This window comes from Alnus glutinosa, chromosome 13 (genome assembly GCF_958979055.1).
Source record: "Alnus glutinosa chromosome 13, dhAlnGlut1.1, whole genome shotgun sequence".
NCBI classification, from domain to species: Eukaryota; Viridiplantae; Streptophyta; class Magnoliopsida; order Fagales; family Betulaceae; genus Alnus; species Alnus glutinosa.
The window spans coordinates 1,663,484-1,685,634 of record NC_084898.1 but is presented as its reverse complement, the minus strand read 5'-3'; the positions used below and the strand labels follow the sequence as shown (position 1 = coordinate 1,685,634).

Here is a 22,151-nt window from a genome sequence, read left to right as displayed (position 1 = left end):
GAAAACAGAGTTTTTGCCGGCAATCAGCAATTACAAGGGCATCAATTGCCAGTCACTTATCACTATTTTATACTTAGGTAGAGGCTAGTAACCCCAAGTGCCATGAAGATGGTCGCAACCATTCTAGATGGCTCCAAAACCACTACCGATAGCTTAGGGGCATTGTTGCAACCATTCCCGATGGCTTGAGGCTCTCTAAAGGAGTGGTTGGCCCCTCTTATGGAAGTGGCTGGCATAGTCTAACCACTCATTTGATAGAGTTAAGCACTAACCCCTGCGGATGGAGATTAGCTCTAATTCGCTACCATATCCGCCTCCAATGATGGCAGATTTCACCATCTAATCGCCCATCAATTGGAGGCGGAGTCTGCCCGTATCCACACACGGGTGGACGAATAATTTTTGAGGTTTCATTTGTTTAAATAACCACAAAATCAAAACATAATAAAATAGACCCATGACCACAAAATCAGAACAACAAAAAGTAGATATACAAAAATTGCAATCAAATCATTTTTTATGAGGCCACATGCAATGTGGTTAAAAGTGCGAGAAAATCCATTTTTAATGGTTCTCAATATTATTTGATTGTCAAACTCTTCTTGGGTGAGTTGTCTCAGACAGTTGTTGAGGATGAGCCAGTGAGAGTGAGACCTCGGCATGGTATTATTGACGAAGGTTGTTCCATTTGAGAGAATATCATTGTGGAGTATTTCATTGTCATAATTGGTGAGAGAACTCAAAAAGATGAGAATGAGAGAGTTGATAGGGAGAATATGAGAGAAGTGTCCAAGGGGTGTATAACATAACAAATATGTAATATTATATGGTATGCAAGCAAGCGGATAATTATCTGCCCCTTATACCTCATACCCGGTATCCGCTAGTATAACGGCGAATTTTTTAAACCCTATCCACCCACCGAAGTAATGGGTGCAAAATCCACCTATTATGCTCACAGGTGGGCTGGTTAAACATTGCTCACCCCCTACATTCGGGGTGGTTGATGGTCCCTCTAAAGGTTCTTGCCTCTCTTTGTGCCCCTTCTTGCCACTTTATGCGGTCCTTATCTTGGCTTTTATACAAGAACTAGAGGATCAGGTCTTTTTTTTTGGCCAATTTTCTATTATTTGGTTGTAATTTCTACATTGTGTTTTCGTTTTAAGTTTGTTATTGGGAGCCCATCCATATTTCAGTTTTTAATTACATGTAATTTCCCTATTTGCGTAGAAAATAATATAGATTTTACATTCATTTTCATTTCTTTTGTAGAATAAAATAGCTATTCCCTTTTATATATAGATTTTATGTTTATTTTCATTTTTTAAATAAAATAAATCCTCACTTTTATATATAAATTTTACAAATTGTCAAAGTCAAACCTTAAAAGTAGCATTAATAAAATAACAAAATTATTAGGTAGTGTAACTTTTCTTATAGAATCATCACAGTGTCCAATTATTAAAAAAAAAAAAAAGCAAAAAACAAATAGTAGCATAAAAAGTTAAAAACATATAGAATGTGAGCATTATTGTCATTTACAAGAAATAAAACATTTTCAAGGCCAAAGGAATTTGGATTCCCAACTCTCAAGAATGGAATCCAATCAATCCATTTTCTAAGCAAAATGGGCCAATGGGGTTCGGAGTTAGTCCATATTTAACCTTAGGTATATGGATTCTTTTTAGGGAAAAATCATATTATTCCTCTTAGGTTTTCAATTGATTTAATTTAGATTTAGTCTTTGAGTTTTAAATTTTAAAAATATGATTCTTAAGTTTTGCCAAAGTTTAAAATAAGTCTATCTATCACTGTACTATCAAAGTTTTCCCCACGCCAACACCCCAATTCAATGCCACATTAGCAAGTACCAAGTCGTTCAAAAAAATAATAATAAATAAAAAAGACGCACAAAAACTAATCAATATAACATGTGACACTTAAAAAAACACAAAATCTAAGACCTTAAGAGCAACCTCACAATAACTTCTTTTTTTCATGAATGATTTTGACACATGCTAACGTGACATTGCATTCGGAGGTTAACATGAGTGCTAGCGTGTCAAATAAGACACATGTGTCACATTAACTTTGACGAGAAAATAATAGGATGACCTATTTTAAATTTGGGCAAAACTTAAGAACCGTATTTTTGAAATTAAAAACTTAATGACTAAATCCAAATCAAATGAAAATTTAGAAACCAGATACAATTTTTCCCATCTTTTTACCTAGGTACAATCAAACGATATATTGTCTTACAATTTCCAAAAATTCTTAAAATAAAAAAATAAAAAATAAAAAATAAAAATAAAATTATCTATATGCAAAGAAACGCCCAACAAATACAGTGTCAATATAGAGAAATGATTCTTTACCACCTAAATATATAACTTTTCACCACCTTGTCTATGTGGCAAGGTGGTCCCCTACTTTATTTTATTTTTTAAAAATAAAAAAACTCTAAAGTTAGTAGGGGACCACCTTGCCACATAGACAAAGTGGTGAAAAGCTATATATTTAGGTGGTAGTGAATCATTACTCGTCAATATATATATTACATTTATTCCCGTGCCCAAAAAAAAAAACCAAAAAGAACTAGGAAACCCAGTACGAGGAGAACTCGAAAACCAGAGTGAAAAGGAAACGAATCCTTATATATATATATATACACCACATGATCGTTATCTTATATTCTTTATACTCTAATCAACCTCTCTGTTTCTGGGTTTTTCGATCTAGTCGGTAGTGTACGTTCCAGAGATGATAGCCATGTTGACATTCACGAGAGGTACCGAAGTAGAGGTGCTGAGCAAGAGGGTGGTTGAAGAAGGCGCGTGGGTTTCCGCAGAAGTCTTAAAGACTACTGCGTATACGTGCACGGTCAAGTACGGTGGCGGCGACGAAATTGTAGAGGAGACAGTTCCAAGAATGGCCGTCAGGCCTCTTCCACCGCCTTTGGAGGAGGGTGCGGCTAAGTTGACGGCCGGTGATCTTGTCGAGTGCTATCACAACTTTTGTTGGAAAACAGCAAGAATCTTGAACTCTGTAACTGATAATATCTTCTTGGTTCTGCTTCTCGGAGACTCCGACGTCGGATTCACTGTCCACAAATCTTTTCTCAGGGTCCGACAGCGTTGGACAGGCGGCGGGTGGCGTGTTCTTGAAAAAAACTCCCCGGCTGGATACATGGAAAAGAGGATGAACGCATGCGCAAAGAGGAAGCCGTGTGGGGATTATTCTCCGATCAAGGAAGATACCAGAAAAAATTTAACAGATGTATACATGGAAAAGATCAGGAAGTACAAATGCTCAAAGAGGAAGCCGTGTGAAGATTACTCTCCGATCAAGAAAGATACCGCAGGTCGTTTGGATGAAGAGTCTGTTGGTAGCTGTAGTTCTACTGGGAAAGTCGGTGATTTTTCTGAAACATGCAGTCCTGAAGGCAATGAGAGTGACGCTGAATCAGTTTGCACAGAAAGGAGGATTACTAGTGTTGATCTTAATATAAAGTTGTTATCAGATGATGAAGAATTTTGAGTCCATAATATATAATGAACACAGATTTGTTGTTTAGTTTTGTGCTCTGTTTTGAGGGCTCTGTAACAGAGCCTTCTTGTTTTCCTGTTTTGTGGTTTTCCTGTTGTGTTTCAGCTTTAATTAATGCTGTTTTGTGTGTATTGGTTTACTCCATTTGTTGATCAGTTCAATGTAATTTGTGCTTTTGTTAAGAGGAATTGAAGGCAATCTTAAGAAAAAAGAAAATCCATTCATTCAAAGTTAATAACATTATAGTAATAATTATAATGCCTATATATGCTTTACAAATTTGGTTTTGTCGCCTGCAATTTTTATTTTTTATTTTTGGGTAAATATAAAATAAATTACTGAATTTTTGCAAAAATTCTGAAAGCCCCTCACTTTTTTTTTTTCAACATTAAATCTTTTAGTGTTTTGCGAATTTAAAAAAAGGTCTCTCTATGAGTTTTCCGACCATTTTTTTAAAGCTCCGTTAATGCCACGTCAACATTTTCGTCACCTCATCTTAAAATATTATTTTATTTAATTTTTTTATTAAAAAAAAAAAAGAAAAAAAGAAAAAGGAAATGGTGGGGTTTGGGGGTGGCTCGCAGGCCACCCACCTCCTTAAGGGGGTGGCTGCCCCAAACCCCCTCTTTCCTTTTTTTTAAAAAAATAAAAATAAAATAAATTTTAATTAAAAAATAATATAATATAATAAAAAATATATATTTTAAGAGGAGGTAACAAAAATGTTGACGTAGCACTGACGGAGCTTAGAAACATGGATGGAATATTCACGAAAGGACATGTTTTAAATTCCTGAAAAACTAAAGGATTCAATGTTGAGTAAAGGGTTTTCAAGATTTTTGCGAAAATTTAGGAATTTATTTTATATTTACCTTTTTTTTAAAAAAAAAAAAAATTAATGACAATAAACCTTTTCAAGGCAAGAGTATTCTGTGTACCCAGTTCTATTAGATAAACCCTGATCCATGCAAAACGCTATCTTCACACGGATCCGATAGAACTCCAGTTCTAACCTTAAATTCTGTTTTTCAATGTAAGTTGTTATCATTCTGGTTGTTTTGCCCCACCAGTGATTTCAAAGGACGATCTTCTCTTGATTCAATTATATCCGGAAATAATTTCTTAATTATCAAGATCCTCTCTTGATTAATGGCTCCAGTGGGCATTCCATGCAAGGCAAAACTGCCCGTACGTTGGTTTGTCTTGAAGGGAATCAAGCTTAAGCAGCTCATGTTCATAATCTACCAATGTTTCTAATATCATAACGACTAAAGAAAGATAATTGTTAGTGATGGCTAATTAGAGATATTTGTGGGAAAGTTTAAATTGTCACAAACGTTAAAATTAAATTTAAATGATTAATTAAATCCGCTATTTCTTATAATTTTAGGCTTTTACGACGATTAGTTTAACCTTAATTAACTCTATTGTTTATCCACAATTTCAATGAAAGTAGTTTACATGTTGTCTTGTCTAATTGTCCTACATGTGAAAGGAAGTGTTAAAATAAACGGTTAAGTCCACTCTTTTTTATCTCTTTAATTTGGGAGGGACGACAAATTTTATAATTCCGGATGATTAAGCATATCACATTGAAAACAAGTCGGTATTTTACTTTGGGTTACTTGAAAATATTTTGAACAACTTATTTAGTGAAATGTTGAATTTTTTACGAATTCCAAACTTTATTTCGTTTACAATTTATCTATAGAACACAATTTAATACAGATTTTTCTTTTATTTTGATATATTTTGTTTCTAATTTTTTTTTTACAAGCATGAATAATTACTCATTAGGGCCTTCTTTAGCTGGGTTAATAAGTCCAATTGCTGAAATTGAGTAAAAAACATGGCAGAAAAACAGAAAATAATTCAGAGGGTGGAAGTTTTGGTGAAGGCCATGGGCCCATGGTGACAACATATGCAACTCTCCCCTACTAACATGTCCATATGCAACTCTTTGACCAATGAAGAAATAAGGTTTTTTTTTTTTTTTTTTTTTTTTGGTCGAGGGGTGAAAGAGGAGGTCCAATCTGGTGTTTTCGCAACAAAATCCTTTGGTGTTTTGGGCTGAAGTGTCATTTTCTTATTGGAGGCACAAAAGGCTTGTTTTGTGCCAAGACCTTATAGGAGTTATTCTCATACCAAAATAAAACTTTATTCGAAATAATTTTTCACTTTTTTTTGAAATAATATATCTGATTTTATTCATAAAACCAAGAGAGCAAAAGCACTCTACAAAAAACAGAGTTCTAAACTTTGAGGATATAGATTCCCGGAAAACAAACTAGCCATACACCTAAAATTTCTCCATAAACATTCTCCATGCTGGAAGTTTACAATAACCGTTTTATCCCCAAAACTTGGGAAGAAACAGCTCATGTATGATCACGTCTTTTGCAATTATACCCGATTTTCCCGAAAAAGTTAAGAGTAGTTTCCTTTGCCACATAACTGATGCTCCCTCCTTTGCCTGCCGTCACGGGCTTGACCAGCCATCCCTCGTCGCTTCATGCCGCCATTGTAGGAATACCCCCTGGACAAACCCTGAGATTACACCACATTGGAACAAAACCGATTTCACCCAGAACCGTGAAAGCATTCATCCCATATTGGTTTCCATTCCTAGATCAAGGTGGACTTTATGGCAATCTTACCCATAATACGAACTGCAAATGTAAAAATAAACTCTAAAGAAAACAAAAATCTACTTCTCAATCCCATAACAGAACAAGAAAAAATTACCTTTCTCCTCAAACACGAGGCAATTTTCTTTTCACGCTCTGAGGCAGTTCTCTTTTAAAACTATACGTGAAGTTTATCTGAACAAGTTTTTCACTTTTATAGAATAAAATAGTTCTTTCCTTATATATATATATATATATATATATATATATATATATATATATATATATATTACTTCATTTTCATTTTTTAAATAAAATAGTTGCTCACATTTGTATAAAAATTCGACAAATAGTCACAATTAAACCAAAAAAGTAGCATTAATAAAATAACCGTAACAAAATTATTGTGCAGTACAACCTTTTTTTGTACAATCATAACAATGTCCAATAAAAAAAACATAGCACCATCATAAAGTTAAAAACTTATGAGATGTGAGCATTATTGTCTTCACTAATGTTAAAAATTACATTTTTATTTTATAGTTATTTTTATAATGCTGATGTAACTGTTTTAACCAATTATTTGATCAATCATTATGAAAAAGAAAAAGAAAAAAATTAAGGATTGATTAGGATTGTTACATTAATGTTACGATCGAGATAAAAATATAGTATATAGAATTATTATATTATCATTTAAAAGAAAGAAAACACCAAGCAGTCGGGTCAGCTTCTCGGGTTGCTTCAAACACCGCTTTTGTGGTGCATTTTCTTGGTCCAAGATGTAGAAGACCGAATCTTTTTTTTCTTTTTTTTTTCTGGACAATTTCTTTTATTTTCTAAATTAGATTTTTATTTTAGATTTGTTGTTGGGAGCTCGGTTTTTTTATTTTTATTTTTATTATTATTCATTGTAACCCTTTTCCTATTTGCTTAGAAGAAAACAACCTTTAAGAAAATTAAAAAATGAAAAAATAAAGAAAACATTTCCAAGGACGAGAATTATTTGGATTCCACCTCTCTCCCTGAAAGGGAATTCACATTCTTGAACACCAAAAAGGAGTTGGGATTCCCAAATGAGTAATGTTACACATCATCCTCTTATCCACCTTTTATCCTCTCAAAATTGATGTGGCTCTTAAAATTACCATTGGATTAAAATTCAATAATGATCTATCATAAATTCAATGGTGATTTTAAGAGCCACATCAAATTTAGGAGGATAAAAGGAAGACAAGGGGATGATGTGTAGCATTACTCTTCCTAAATACAATTAACCAATCGAGATAATTTTTTAGAATTTTCAAAAATCCATTAAAAAAATTACCTTTATCCAAACGCCCATAAATATAAAAAGAAACACCTTAACAAACAAATATAGAAGTTGTTTGGTAAGTTAATGGGAATTATTTGATTTTTTTTGGGTTACCAAACAGGCTCTACAGTGTCAATATAGTCCGAGGAGAACTCGAAAACCAGAGAGAAAAGGAAACGAATCCTTATATATACACAACACATGATCGTTATCTCAGATTCTTTATACTCTAAACAATCTCTCTGTTTCTGGGTTTTTCGATCTAGTCGGTAGTGTTCCAGAAATAAGAGCCATGTTTACACTCACGAGAGGTACCGAAGTGGAGGTGCTGAGCAAGAGGGTGGTTGAAGAAGGCGCGTGGGTTTCCGCAGAAGTCTTAAAGACTACTGCGTATACGTGCACGGTCAAGTACGGTAGCGGCGACGGAATTGTAGAGGAGACAGTTCCAAGAATGGCCGTCAGGCCTCTTCCACCGCCTTTGGAGGAGGGTGCGGCCAAGTTGACGGCCGGTGATCTTGTCGAGTGCTGTCACAACTATTCTTGGAAAACAGCAAGAATCTTGAACTCTGTAACTGATAATATCTTCTTGGTTCTGCTTCTCGGAGACTCCGACGTCGGATTCACTGTCCACAAATCTTTTCTCAGGGTCCGACAGCGTTGGACAGGCGGCGGGTGGCGTGTTCTTGAAAAAAACTCCCCGGCTGGATACATGGAAAAGAGGATGAACGCATGCGCAAAGAGGAAGCCGTGTGGGGATTATTCTCCGATCAAGGAAGATACCAGAAAAAATTTAACAGATTTATACATGGAAAAGATCAGGAAGTGCAAATGCTCAAAGAGGAAGCCGTGTGAAGATTACTCTCCGATCAAGAAAGATACCGCAGGTCGTTTGGATGAAGATTCTGTTGGTAGCTGTAGTTCTACTGGGAAAGTTGGTGATTTTTCTGTAACATGCCGTCCTGAAGGCAATGAGAGTGACGCTGAATCAATTTGCACAGAAAGGAGGATTACTAGTGTTGATCTTAATATAACCTTGTTATCAGATGATGAAGAATTTTGAGTCCATAATATATAATGCATACAGATTTTTGTTTTACGTTATGTTTTGGTTCATTAAGGAGGATTTGTTGGTTGGTTTTGTGCTCTGTTTTGAGGGCTCTGTAACAGAGCCTTGTTTTTCTGTTTTGTGGTTTTCCTGTTGTGTTTCAGCTTTAATGCTGTTTTGTTTGTATTGGTTTACTCTATTTGATTAAATTTAAATGTTTAAATCCACTATTTCTTATAATTTTAGGCTTTTAGAACGATTAATAATTTAATACGGTATAAAATAAATAAATAAATAAATTTACTGATTATCCACAATTTTAATTTAAGTAGTTTATATGTTGTCTTGCCCTACATTTGAAACGAAGTATAAAATAAAAATTAAGTCTACTATTTTTTATAAGGTAAAACTTTTAAGATGAATAGTAATTCAATAGCCTATAAATATCTATTTAATTTGTTACCATACTGACACAAATATTGGCAATAAAGAATTGCACATGATATTTGGACTATTATGACTCTAGCATGTCATAGATTTGGACTTTACAGAGGGTAGCCATTTTTCCCCTTTAATTTGGGAGGGTAGATTAGAGTACTATTTATGGGGTGGCCAAGTTGGCCAACCATCCCTTTAAGGATGACGGCCGACCCTCCTAAGACGAGAGGGGGTGGTTGGACTATCCTGTCAAAACCTTTTGTAGGTGGTTCGACCACTCTCGAGCCTTATAGGGGCAGCTGACCACCTCCTTAAGAGTGGCTAATCACCCGTCAAAATTAGAGCAGACCACCCCATAATGCCTAGGGGTGTGCAGATTCGACCCGTACCCGCGAACCCGCCCCGCCCCGCCAATAACGGATATAAAACATTTTTAGAAAAGTGTGGATCCTAAATATGTCAACCCGTGATTTATGGGGCGGGTTGCGGTATTAAATTTTTTCTCACCCGCACATCCGCCCTGCCCCGCATCCCTTTATACTCATACCATCAAATTTTCTCCAAAAAAAATTATAAGAGTCACGACTAGGAGTGTGCCTTTGATTTCATCAAATTTTCCCCAAAAAAATTATAAGAGTCACGGCTAGAGTTACGATTAATTGCCTAGATCGTGTACATTTGATTTCATTTAATACAGTTTTGAAATGGACAGTTCTGCACTATCCATTTCATCTCTATTCTTATTCCATTCTCATATACACTTCAATCTCTACATTCTCTCACATACACATACCCATTCAATCTACAATCAAAGAAAATAATAAAAAAGTCCTTTACAATTGGATTTTGAATTGGGTTAGCAAGATTGTGAATTATTTTTCTGGTTTTGGGTCCAAGGAATAAAAAAATAAAAAAGAAAAAGAATACCCGAACCCGCATGAACCCGTCCCAATCCGTGCTACCCGAAGCCTAACGGGTTGACCATTCATTATGCGGGTTGCAGATTTCGATTTTCAAACCCGTTCAATGCGGGGTGGGTTGTAAAAAACATGCAAATCCGGCCCAATTCAGCCCTCGCCCACCCCTAATAATGCCAACCACCCCAAGCCTTTTATACATATAAAAGACTATATACAAGGATGCAGTGGCAGAACCAAAAACTAATAACACAAATCAAAATAGAAATAAAAGTATTTTGTACCACACAATATGTACGTCACAAAAAGTATATTTATCAAATTTCATAAATACGTGTCAAAATTAATATATCAATAAGGTAACATGTGTCATGTAGGCACTGGTTCAAAAAGAAACAAAATTACAAAAACAAAGTTAAAATTGTAGACTACAACTAAAATCATCAAGTATCGAGTATGAATTGAAGTTGTTAGCAAATTCTCTTTCAATATAGACAGTTAAATTTAAATTTGCAAGAAACTCTTTTTCATTTTGATTTTGCAAAGTCTCGTTTTAAGAATTTTCATTATTAAAAATGCTTGATACAGTAATGATTGTATTTGAAAAGTCAAAATAAGACAAATCAATCTATTAATAAGATGGTATGCCTTTAAATTATTATTATTATTATTATTATTTTTTGTCTCTATCAATCATTGACATAATTTTACAAGGAAGACAAATTTTATAATTCCGGATTCACATTGAAAACAATAACATATTTTGCTTTGGGTTACTTGAAAATATTTTGAACAACTTGCTTAGTGAAATGTCGAATTTTTTACGAATTCCAAACTTCGTTTCGTTTACAATCTATCTACTGAACACAATTTAGTACATATTTTTCTTTGGGTAACTTGAAAATATTTTGATATATTTTGGTTCTAATTTTTTTTTTTTTTTTATCTTTTGCAAGCATGAATAATTACTCATTAGGGCCTTCTTCTTTAGCAGGGGTAATAAGTCCAATTGCTGAAATTGAGTAAAAAAACATGGCAGCAAAACAATAAATATTTCAGAGGGTGGAAGTTTTGGTGAAGGCCATGGTGACAACATATGCAACTCTCCCCTACTAACATGTCCATATGCAACTCTTTGACCAACGAAGAAATAAGGTTTTTTTTTTTTTTTTTTTTTTGTGTCGATGGGTGGAAGAGGAGGTCCAATCCGGTGTTTTTTCATAACAAAGTCCTTTTGGCGTTTCAAGATGAAGTGTCATTTTCTTATTGGATGGCACAAAATGCTTAGTTTGTGTCAAAACCTTATAGAAGTTATTCTCGTAACAAAATAAAACTTTATTTGAAATAGTTTTTCACTTTTATATATAGATTTTGTGTGCATTTCAGTCTTTTGTAGAATAAAATAGTTCTTTCCTTTTATATATATACATAATAGTTCCTCACATTTGTATAAAAATTCTACAAATGGTCACAATTAAACCAAAAAAGTAGCATTAATAAAAAAGGGTTGATACACTTGCACCCACTTTTTTACGCTCATTTTTTACACCCTGATGTGGCAAGAGATACATCACATATTTTTACTGTTTTTTTTTTATATTTTTTAAGAAAAAGAGGCACATCACCGGAGGAAAAAAAAAAAAAACAAACAAGAAAGAGGAAGAAGAAGGTGGCGAGGGGGGAGCGGCGGCCCAAAAGATGGGGTGGCGCTGGCGGTGGGAGGAGAGGCCGGAAACCACACACACCAACCGACCACCTCGACCCTACCAGAAACTCGAGCGTCAACGTCGCAGCCCAAGTGAACCCAACCTGAGCAAATCTCTCCGGCCATCCCAAGCGTCCCAGGCCGTCCCGAGAGTCCCCGCCTCCCTCCCTTTTGTTCTCTTCACCATTTTCGACAGATTCACCGGCCGAAAACCCCTGCATTCCAGAAACCCGCACACACGCCGAAAACCCGACCCGCCTCTCTCAGTCATTCTCTCCAATAGATCCGGCCGTCCCAAGCGTCCCTGTCACTTTCTCCCCTCTTGCCGACCGTCCAACAAGTCTGGCACTCTCTTCTCCAGTCGTCCCGAGCGCCGGCGATCCCCTCTTGTTTTTTTTTTTCCCCGCCTTTTTCTTCCTTCTTCCGATTAAAGCCCTTGCCTCCTTTCTTAAAATATATGAGAAATGATCCCTACACTCATTTCTCACAACAGCTCCACAACAAGCTGACGTGGCTGGTAATATTTTATTATATTTTTACAAAAAGAAAAGCAAACAAAACAAAAAAAATAATAAAATATTACTAGCCACGTCAGCTTATTGTGGGGCTGTTGTGAAAAATGAGTGTAGGGATCATTTCTCAATATATATATATATATATATATATATGTGTGTGTGTGTGTGTGCGCGCGCGCGCGCGCGCATTTCCTTAATAAAATAACCATAACAAAATTATTGTGCAGTATAACCTTTTTTCGTATAATCATAACAATGTCCAACAACCAAAAAAAAATAGTACCATCATAAAGTTAAAACTTATGAGATGCGAGCATTATTGTCATAAGTAATGCTAAAAATTACATTTTTATCTTACAACTATTTCATAATGTTGATGTGGCCGTCTTAACCAACCATTTGATCTATCATTATGAAAAAAGAAAATAAAAATAAGAGTTAGTTGAAATTTCTACATTAACATTGCAAGATAAAAATATAGTATATAAAATTACTATATTGTCATTTAAAAGAAAGAAAACACCAAGCAGTCGGGTCAGCTTCTTGGTTTACTTCAAACACCACTTTTGTGGTACATTTTCATGGTCCAAGATCTAGAGGACCGAATCTTTTTTCTTTTCTTTTCTTTTTCTCTTTTTTTGGACTATTTCTTATTATTTATTTTTGTTTTTTACATTAAATTTTTATTTTGGATTTGTTGTTGGGAGCCCATTTTTTTTATTTATTTTTTTATTCATTGTAACCTTTTCCTATTTGCTTAGGGAAAAAAATTAAAAAACTAAACAATTAAAAAATTAAAAAATAAAGAAAACATTACCAAGGACGAGAATTTAAAAACATTTCCAAAAACTAAACAATTAAAAATTAAAAAATAAACAATTAAAAATCGTCTAGAATTAAATTTTTACAGACAGTTTTTTAAAAACCGTCTATAAAAAAATAAATTACAACAGTTTCAATAAAATCGTCTATAAATTGACAAACGGTTTAGATGAATCGTCTGAAAATGTAAATTTCCATAAGGTTTTAATGAAACCGTCTATAAATTTACAGACGATTTTATTTAAAACTGTCTGGAAATTATTTTAGACGGTTTAAATGAAACCGTCTGTAAATTTAAAGACGGTTTCATTTAAATCGTCTGCAATTTGGTTTTTAAAAAGAAGAGTAATAAAATCAAATTGTAAACGCCTCCTCGAAAATACCACTCATCCATATTCCTTTTTTTTTTATAGAAACACTCATCCATATTCCATGTCATCGATCTGCACCACAAAATAAAGTTCACATCTCAACCGTCTCTTTCAAATTTATCTACAACTCATAACACCCTACAATCACACAATTTCTCTTTACTTTATTCACAAACTGGGCCAAAGAATTCCCAAGAGGTAGGGCGTGCAAGTCCCATTCTTCTTCTTCTCTCTCCGACCGACGACTGAAGACAGGCGACGGAATGGCAGGAGAGAGTGCTGGAAATGGAGTGCCAAATCTATCAAACCCACTCCAGTGTGCGTGGGTTTTCGGCCGAAACCTGCTCTGGGTCGTTTTGGGTTGGAGCTAACGGGTTGGTAATTGGGGTGGGTTTCGGTGTTTTTGGGTTGTTTTTATAATTTCAACGGTTATTTGATTTGGGTTATGGAGATTTGAAATTCATTATCGATTGATTGAGGTACACCTTTTGTTTGTTTTGATTGTTTGAGGTACTATATGTTTTGGTTGATTGGTGAAAAGGGGTGTTTAGCCATGGCTGTGGTTGTTAGGTTGTGCAATGAGGGAGGAGATATGGGCTGCGACTTGTCTCTCTTAGTTTCTCTCAGAGTGGAAGAGAAACAGAGGAAGTCGTCTAGCTTCGATGGAAGTTTGGTGCGGCTGAACAGCTGGATTGTGGATGGTGGTAACCTGTTGCTGGATTGTGAACAGCGTGACGACGCTATTTCTGTCGTCGACCCAAAAACACCATTGACGAAAATAAATCGAGACAGAAAATAATAATAATAATAATAATAATTGTGGACCAAACCATCCGTAACCCGGATTAGCAACCCATTTTTCTGAACCGTCTTGACTTCTTTCCATAAGGTTTTTTGCAATTTCTGGACGATTTAATTCCAAATTTTTTTGTAGCTGTAGTCCCACTTATCTCTAAAGGGAATTCACAATATCGAACAACAAAAAGGAGTTGGGATTACCAATAATCATTCATTTCTTTTTTTTTTTTTTAAAAAATAAAATCTAAAGTTGGTTTATATTGACATATCGCATTACTTCTTACTAAATAGTCTTACAATGAAGAGCTCGCAATGCAACATATTACACTCTTATCCTATTATATCGATATGACAGTGCAAATCAATGACTGCGATATCAGTCAAATGAATTGAGAGTATAGTATTTGGAATTTCTATGCAATTAAAGCAATATGTTCAGTCTATTTAATTAAGGCTTGTTAATTAATTCCTTTAGTGGCTTTTATAACATCGGGGGTGTAGCTCATATGGTAGAGCGCTCGCTTCGCATGCGAGAGGCACGGGGTTCGATTCCCCGCACCTCCACATTCTATTTTTTCCCTATATTTCCATCCCGTACACCAGCATGCACGCAATCTCTCACACCCCATCTCGTCCCCTCCAATCGTCCTCTGACAACCTCTCGTTCCTCATCTTCATCCGCCAAAAGAAAACCAGAAAAACACAAACAAATTCCCTCCAAGCTTCTTCCTCTTTTGCTCAACCAAAAATCCCCACAAAAATGACACTCAACTTGGGCTCCCCGTGGCTCTCTCGCCTCTCTCACCCTCCCCTCCCCAGGCTCGCCGAAACCGTTGCCAACAACAACAGTTCTTCTTCTCTCTTACCTCTCTTACTATTCACCAACAGTTCGTCGACTCTTGCCAACTTCTCCAAGACCCTCAAGGCCAGAGCTTCTTTGAGCGAGAGCGAAAGTGGGGTGGCTGGGAACTCGGTGGTAGCGCGCCTGTTGGACGAGGAGTTGCTTGGTAAAGTCTCCGCTGCTAAGGACGCCAATGAAGCGTTGGAGATGATTGCTGACAAGTCTGGGACCAGTGGAGGTGTTGTGGGAGTTGATGACTGTTGCTTGATCATAACGGCCGCGCTTCAGCGCAACAATGCGGGGTTGGCCTTGTCGGTTTTCTATGCCATGCGCGCGAGCTTCGACCAAGGTGGTAAGTACGAGGTTTATTGTTACAGCTTGTTGTATAGAGGTATACCCTTTTGGCTGTTTCTTTGAATTGTTGAATTACAGTAAGTGCTTAGAACTTGTGATGTATATGATTGATTTCGATGTTTGGGACGTTCTTGGATTTGAAGAGTTGAATAAAGTATATTCAATGGAGTTGCATGGACAAGAGGATGGCCAAAGTAATTGGGAAGCACAGATTTGCTGTTATTGTTTTCGTATGAGTTTTGATAAATGAGATGACATGGTGAATAATTGAGATTTCGTTCTGTAAACGAAATCACACAATGTTTTTGATGAGAAGCCTCAACCAGTTAATTGGATTCGTGAGATTGCTGTCTATTTTTATTTTAGTGTTTTACATCAATTCATTTTGTACAACTTTACACCATATACAACCAAATAGAATTCTACTCATTCTACTCTCAGGAGTTATGTCTTGGCTTGGGTCTCCTCTGTTTATTCAAACTCAAACTCTGTTGGTGCTGTTTATCTTCGGAAGATCTTCTTAACGTTTCTAATTGCTTCAGCTCCATGACTGATGGGACTTCAACCTTATCTTTAATAATCTGGTACCCCAACTCCAAGATTCCTTTTCGGATCACAGAAAGGATGGGGGTTGTAGGAGGTTGTTGGATTTATCCATTATGTTCATCTTTGCAGTTTTTATCAGCCTTGGATTATCTTTTGAATAAAACTAAAATATGTTGACTTGGAGCTAGTCTAAGTGATGTTATTGGATTATAGTAGTATATGTGGTGAATTCAGGTTGCTATAAGAAATTCCAGTGCCAAATTTCATTTTAAGATTTCCTGCTCTGACATATCTTAAAACTTTTTTTGCATGATTTATATGCATTTATGTTGCTGATAACTTATACACGGGCAGGTGCTAGTGAAAATAGACCTTCTCTTGAGAGATGGAGGTGGACCAGGCCAGACGTACATGTTTACACATCATTAGTTCAGGGTCTTGCAGCATCATTGAGGGTTTCTGACGCTCTTAGGATAATTGAAGACATTTGCCAAGTGGGAGTATCTCCTGGGGAGGAGGTATGAAGCCAATTTTACTTACTTTCTTTTCTTTTCTTTTTTTGTTTCCTATTGCTTGTATATTTTTCTCTTCTCTTCTCTCTCTCTCTCTCGGCAGTCTACCTTGCCACAAAAAACTAGTGAATTTTTTCCCTAGGTACCTTATCTAATTCTAATTGCTGGCTGTGCCCATCTCTCTGCAGTATGTTTTGTATTCTACTGGGTTCTGGGTATATCCATTTTGATAAGTTCAGCTCCAAAATATGACCTTCCCTGTTTGTAGTCTGGAAATGGGACATCTCAGTTACTGTAATGTTATTGACTTTACAATGTTTGCAATTTTATGGATGTTTAGCAGGTCCCTTTTGGAAAGGTCGTGAGATGTCCAAGTTGTATGATAGCTGTTACTGTTGCACAACCCCAACATGGCATTCAGGTATAGACAGAAAAGCTCTGGTAATGATCTGGTCTATTACTAACTTTGTGGGGAATACCTATGATTAGTTTGTAGAAACTAATGCTACTCATGCCACAGATGTGGTGCACCCAAAATGCTAGAGTTGATAATGAATGATACTTGTTAATGAGTTTAGAGTACTTCTATGCAGATTGTATCTTGTGCAAAGTGCTGCTACCAGTACGAACTTATTTCTGGTGACATAGTTAGTATTGAGTCGGAAGAAATCAGGTTGGTTCCATCTGGTTTGTTCATTTATTGCAAATTTTATGCTGTTTGTTTAGTATTCTATTGCTATTATTGCTTTTGTTAGTGATTATTACAGTTTCCATTTATCTATCACAAATTTACACAATTGGTCTGGTATTTCATGGATTAGCAATGGCAGTAACCAGTGAAATTTTTCAGCTTGCTTCCATTTATTTGTGAGGACAATAACTTTTCTTTTCCAGCCTATCCATATTGGCTTGTAAACCATATAACTCTTGGAATATAAAATTGAAGTACTAGATATATTAGCAGATTTTAATTATCTATTGATCACAGAATATATTTGTGTATGATGTTGATCCTGGGATATTCACTTCTTCTAAGGATCTCCTCCTGCCGAACGCAGCATGGATGTTCCAGCATGGAAAAGAGGGCTAAGATTACTGCAAATAATGAAGCAGAGAACTCCTTCTGCTGTTCACTCTATTGTGGTATAGATTCTTGATTTAGAATGTTTAACTGCAGATTCTTTCCCTTTTGTGTATTGGTAGGTTATACGTGCCTTATTTCCAGTATGCTCTTACAAGCATGACTCATCAGATACTTTCTATTGCATGCCTATCTGTTGTTTGCAAGTTGCAAGAGGCTAAGCCAAAAGGAAAGTTTGTTCTGATAAAATAACATCTGAGCCCGTCTCTATCTCATTACATATTTTTCTGAAAAGTTAGTATACCCATCAATGACACCCTTAGCTGCCACTTCCTTGTTAGTGTACTCTCAGCTCCATGCCTCGTTTAATAATTCCTTTACCCTTCCAAATTTCAGGTAGAGACTCCTTCTGGTATGGCACGCACACACAGATTTGCCACTGAAACAGTTGATCTCCCAGCACAACAAGGAGAAAGGGTTTCCATTGCTGTAGCAGCTCCATCAAACGTTTATAGAGAGGTAGGTCCTTTCAAATTCAGTCCAAAGGCCCCCAATTTCTACCCTGGAGAGCCCATGTGCCTGACCAACCACAAAGATGGCCGGGAATCACTATTGTTAAGAGCCCCACAAAAAGAAGGAAGCTCATCGTTACTTAAACCCTCCATCCTCTTTCCACTTCTGGCTGTGTTGGCCACGGGCGATGCTGCCTCTGGGATTATTGACCCAAGCTTGCCCCAGTTCCTCTCAGCTGCTGCAGTTGCGTCTCTTGCCGTGGGAGCCACTTTAAATGCTTTCGTTTTTCCTCAGTTGAATAAAGTAAGATACTCTTATGTTGTCTTCAGTATCAGATTTCCCTCTCAAATGATTGTCGTCATTGAGATTTCAAGTTCCTCTGAAGACCGCTGTTTGGCTCTTTCAGTCTCTTCAGGGCATTAATAATCTCTAAGTTGTGTATATTTCTGCTTTCCTTTCACCTATTCCTGTATTTGGCATTGAAGTATATTAAGAAATGATCATACACAACTCCATATTACTTGTCTGTTTGCAGTGAAAGAACATTAATGCTACGATACAAATTCAGTATTCTTTAATTTGACAAAAAGCCGTTCTGTATATCTTTGTTCATCCGTTACTTTTACTTGTAGTCTGGAATGCATGCCTCATTAATATCATGTTGTACAAATATGTTTAAAAAATTGCATTATAACCCTCACAAATCATGGGTGATAGCTGATTCCGTTAAATATACTCATCTGTCTCCGATTTCACATTCTATCGAATCATATGGAGCATAACATTAACCAGAAACACATAATTTCTTGAATATTTAAAATCCAGCTAGCCAAGCTTTTCTAGATTGTATAATTTTTAAGCTAATGTATTAGTCTAAATCCTAAACTAAACATTGCCATCAGTGAACCTAGATAAATATCAGGATGGTTTCATTTTACTTTTGCGATATGATCTTACTCTTTATTTTGATCCATTTAAGATTTTTCCCTTGGAATGAATTTATGCGTATCCATTTATCCATTTCTTCATTTGTGTCAGCTTCCTCAAAGATCCGTGGATATAATTGCTATCAAGCAGCAACTTTTATCTCAATATGACATGCTTCAGTCTCGCATCAAGGAACTAAAGGACGCTGCTGAAAAAGAGGTATGCTCCCATGCAAGTAAATGATTGCACGGTAAACCTTTTTTTTTTCTTTTATTAAATGAGTTTGAGCCAGTAAGATGTGTGGAGGATACCCCTCAAAGCTTTTGACATACGTTTCATGATGTGAATTGGGATGTCAATGTCAGAACAGTATCTCTACAAATGCCCTGGCAAGCCTGATGATACAATCATTTCAAGTCAATTTTTATTCAATAATTTTATTGACAAAAAAATAAAAAATAAAAAATAATCTGAAAAGTACAAAATGAAGGATGTGTCTAGGTCTATAAATATGCCTCCTTTTCTATTAAGCAAGCTAAATTAACATCTTTTCAAACACTCCTCACTAAATTAGTCTTCAAATCACAACTGAAACACTAGGAGATATATCAAGATTATGCTTTAGACACACGTGTGAAACTCAGCTTTCTATAAACAAATTGACTGCTCTTAATTTTTCCGTAATTATAGACTTGAAACTTAAAAGGATCATCACATGTTACTTATGAATCTTCTCATGGATCACCATATTACTTACTAATGAATTTTCTCACAGAGCATGATTTATATGTCTATAGTTGGTGCCAGTGGTGCGACAAGATAGAATTTATGTGCTTGAAGAACCATTCAAACTACTAACAAATCTGCTCATTTAAAAATAACTAAATAAATAAAAACACTAATAAATCTATAAAATCATCTGGACAATCTATGATAAGTCATGGTCGAATAAAATTTTAAAAAAATGTTGTTATCATCCTCTTGGAATCTTTTATATTGGGTTCATCGGGGATCCTGAATGGTTAGGATATTATATTGCAAAGCATACAATAACAGTAACATATTCCACCACAGTATTTCGTACATTAGCTACTAAAGTAGCCTGAAGTTTCATATGAGAAATTCATTTGCTTTCTGTGTAGGTTTGGATGTTGGCTCGGATGTGCCAACTGGAGAACAAAATATTCGCTGTAGGAGAACCTTCTTATCGGTGAAACCCTCCTTACATTATTAGTACTCCTTGCTTAATTTTTGTATAGTTGCTAGACTTATTATTTCTTGAAGTGTAGTAGAAGGTTTGGAGATTTCTTTTGTTTTAAGTTCACTCTCTGAAAGTATCCTTTGGTTATTTTTTTAGTGCTCGAAGAAGTAGAGTCAAAAGAGTTCGAGAAGGCTTGGAAAACTCCCTTAGGGGAAGGATTGAACTGATTGACAGCTATGCAAGAGTATGTTTCCTACATGACAGACACCATTAACTCCACCCCCACCCTTCTAAAGAAATTCTCTGTAAATTTTGTTTTTCCAAAGCATAAATTGGTGTGGTGATGCCATCCATTTGACAGATTTCTTCAATGATTGAAATCGAAGTAGAATTGGACTCTGATGTTCTTGCTGCTGAAGCAGCAAGCAATGTGGTGCGCACATCCTGATTATCAATTTCTTCTCCTACACTATCTAACATGCATATAAGCTTATCTAACTCGGTCATTGCTTACAGGAAAGAATTGCTGAACAGATAGAACAAATAATGGAGCTAGAAAATCTTGAAGAGGCAAGTTCTTTTCACTTGGAAGTACTTTTTATGACTTGGAACTCAGAATTGGAAACGACTGTAGATATTGTCCAAACAGAGTTTGCCATAAATTTATTTTATAAAGAGAAAATAAATCTTGGATTTTCTGATATGAGAAACTAGAATTACCATCAAGGTTTTGCTTATTGGCTATAATATTTAGTAGGGGTGTAAACTGCACTATATGGGCAGATAATGCCCTTATTCCACATCCACCCATAACCGCACACAGGTGGGCGGTTTTTTTGTACTAACCACCTGTGACATTTGCTTTGCATTTTGGACTCTTTTTCTGGGCTCTGTTTTTTTTTTTGGGGGGGGGGGGGGGGGGGGGGGGGTAACTATGGGCTTTTTTTGAAAAACACAAAAAAAAAAAAAGCTTTTTATGAGCTATTTTGGATGGCCTTAATCTAATTTTTGAACTAAATACACATGTAAATTGTAACATGAAAATACAAATTGAATTATAAACATTAGGAAATACAAGTATTTATAAACTGGGATCAGAGTCTTCTTTGATACTTGTTTCATGAGATCAAGGTCTTCTTTGATGAGACAGAGCGCTCCAAACAGAGAGAGAGAGAGAGAGAGAGGAGTTGCAGCAGTAAATGAGAGAGGGTTTCATTTTCTACTCATTTCCTAAATGACGTTTTAGTTGTAAAAGACAAAACTATATTTATACATGCAGAGGTAAATATTATCCGGCTTTGTCCACCCATATTCCGCTATCCACCCGCATATGTGTGGATATTGGATATGGTATCTACCCACCTGGAGATAGGGCCTAAAAATCTGCTTGTAACCCATGAAGACGTGCGGATACTGAATGCGGAGCGGTTATTAACCACCCACCTGAACACTCATAATATTTAGGTCCTTTCTTTTATAGGAAATTGGGATACTCAAGTCCAAAGGCACTTATCAGTAGTTTCTCGTCAGCTAGGGGTTGGGATGAAGTGGAGTAGAATAGACTAGGATTGTGAGTGATCTTGTAATCTGAGAGAAGATAAAGAGAATAAACTTTTCTTATCAGCCACTGAGCTGACCTACCTTGATTTTTTGTTCTAACATGCATGTATTTATCCTTACTAATGTCTATTTTCTTTGCAGAGATGGAGAATACGAGCAGAAGCAAACGACGAGGCAGAAAGACTCCTTAGTTCACAATCCATAACCACGGAACTGATTTAAACATATATGGTTGGTTATTTGACCCAAGTAGTCTATTCATTACTTGTGTGCATTGTTCTATCCATTGAATGGCTCAGCTCCAAGAGATCATTTTGCTTGGACCAATCAAGCAGCAGTCACCATTCCTCTGACATATTACCCACAGGATGTCAAACAGTGTACTCTGTTTAACAATCAGAACATACCATTACCATACCACAAGAAGAATTTAGTCTATGCAAGTTGTGGAAATGGAGGATGGTGGCAACAGAAGGTTGGGGTTTGGTTGTCTCACACAGCTGAAGACTGTCCC

At 36.0% G+C, this 22,151-nt stretch overlaps 3 protein-coding genes and 1 non-coding gene across 5 annotated transcripts; all 4 read left to right on the top strand.

Moving 5' to 3' along the window:
• Window positions 1-2,763: 2,763 nt before the first annotated feature.
• LOC133854541 (uncharacterized) lies at window positions 2,764-3,540 on the top strand. The gene has a single exon (XM_062290776.1). The coding sequence runs from the start codon at window positions 2,764-2,766 to the stop codon at window positions 3,538-3,540; it is 777 nt and encodes a 258-aa protein (XP_062146760.1).
• Window positions 3,541-7,731: 4,191 nt separating this feature from the next.
• Window positions 7,732-8,551, top strand: LOC133854539 (uncharacterized). The gene has a single exon (XM_062290775.1). The coding sequence runs from the start codon at window positions 7,784-7,786 to the stop codon at window positions 8,549-8,551; it is 768 nt and encodes a 255-aa protein (XP_062146759.1). The 5' UTR covers window positions 7,732-7,783.
• A 6,042-nt stretch (window positions 8,552-14,593) lies between these two features.
• TRNAA-CGC (transfer RNA alanine (anticodon CGC)) lies at window positions 14,594-14,666 on the top strand. The gene has a single exon. It is a non-coding gene; the product is annotated as a tRNA-Ala (tRNA).
• Window positions 14,667-14,731: 65 nt separating this feature from the next.
• Window positions 14,732-22,062, top strand: LOC133854029 (uncharacterized). 2 transcript variants are annotated; one of them, XM_062290053.1, is made up of 12 exons: window positions 14,732-15,295; window positions 16,198-16,361; window positions 16,699-16,776; window positions 16,949-17,028; window positions 17,414-17,498; window positions 17,833-18,252; window positions 18,988-19,095; window positions 20,019-20,086; window positions 20,234-20,321; window positions 20,439-20,510; window positions 20,594-20,647; window positions 21,779-22,062. In XM_062290053.1, the coding sequence occupies exons 1-12, from the start codon at window positions 14,863-14,865 to the stop codon at window positions 21,857-21,859; spliced, it is 1,731 nt and encodes a 576-aa protein (XP_062146037.1). In that variant the 5' UTR covers window positions 14,732-14,862; the 3' UTR covers window positions 21,860-22,062. The 2 variants fall into 2 exon arrangements, with proteins under 2 accessions (XP_062146037.1, XP_062146036.1); XM_062290052.1 differs by having other exon boundaries at window positions 16,696-16,776.
• The last annotated feature ends 89 nt before the right edge of the window (window positions 22,063-22,151 follow it).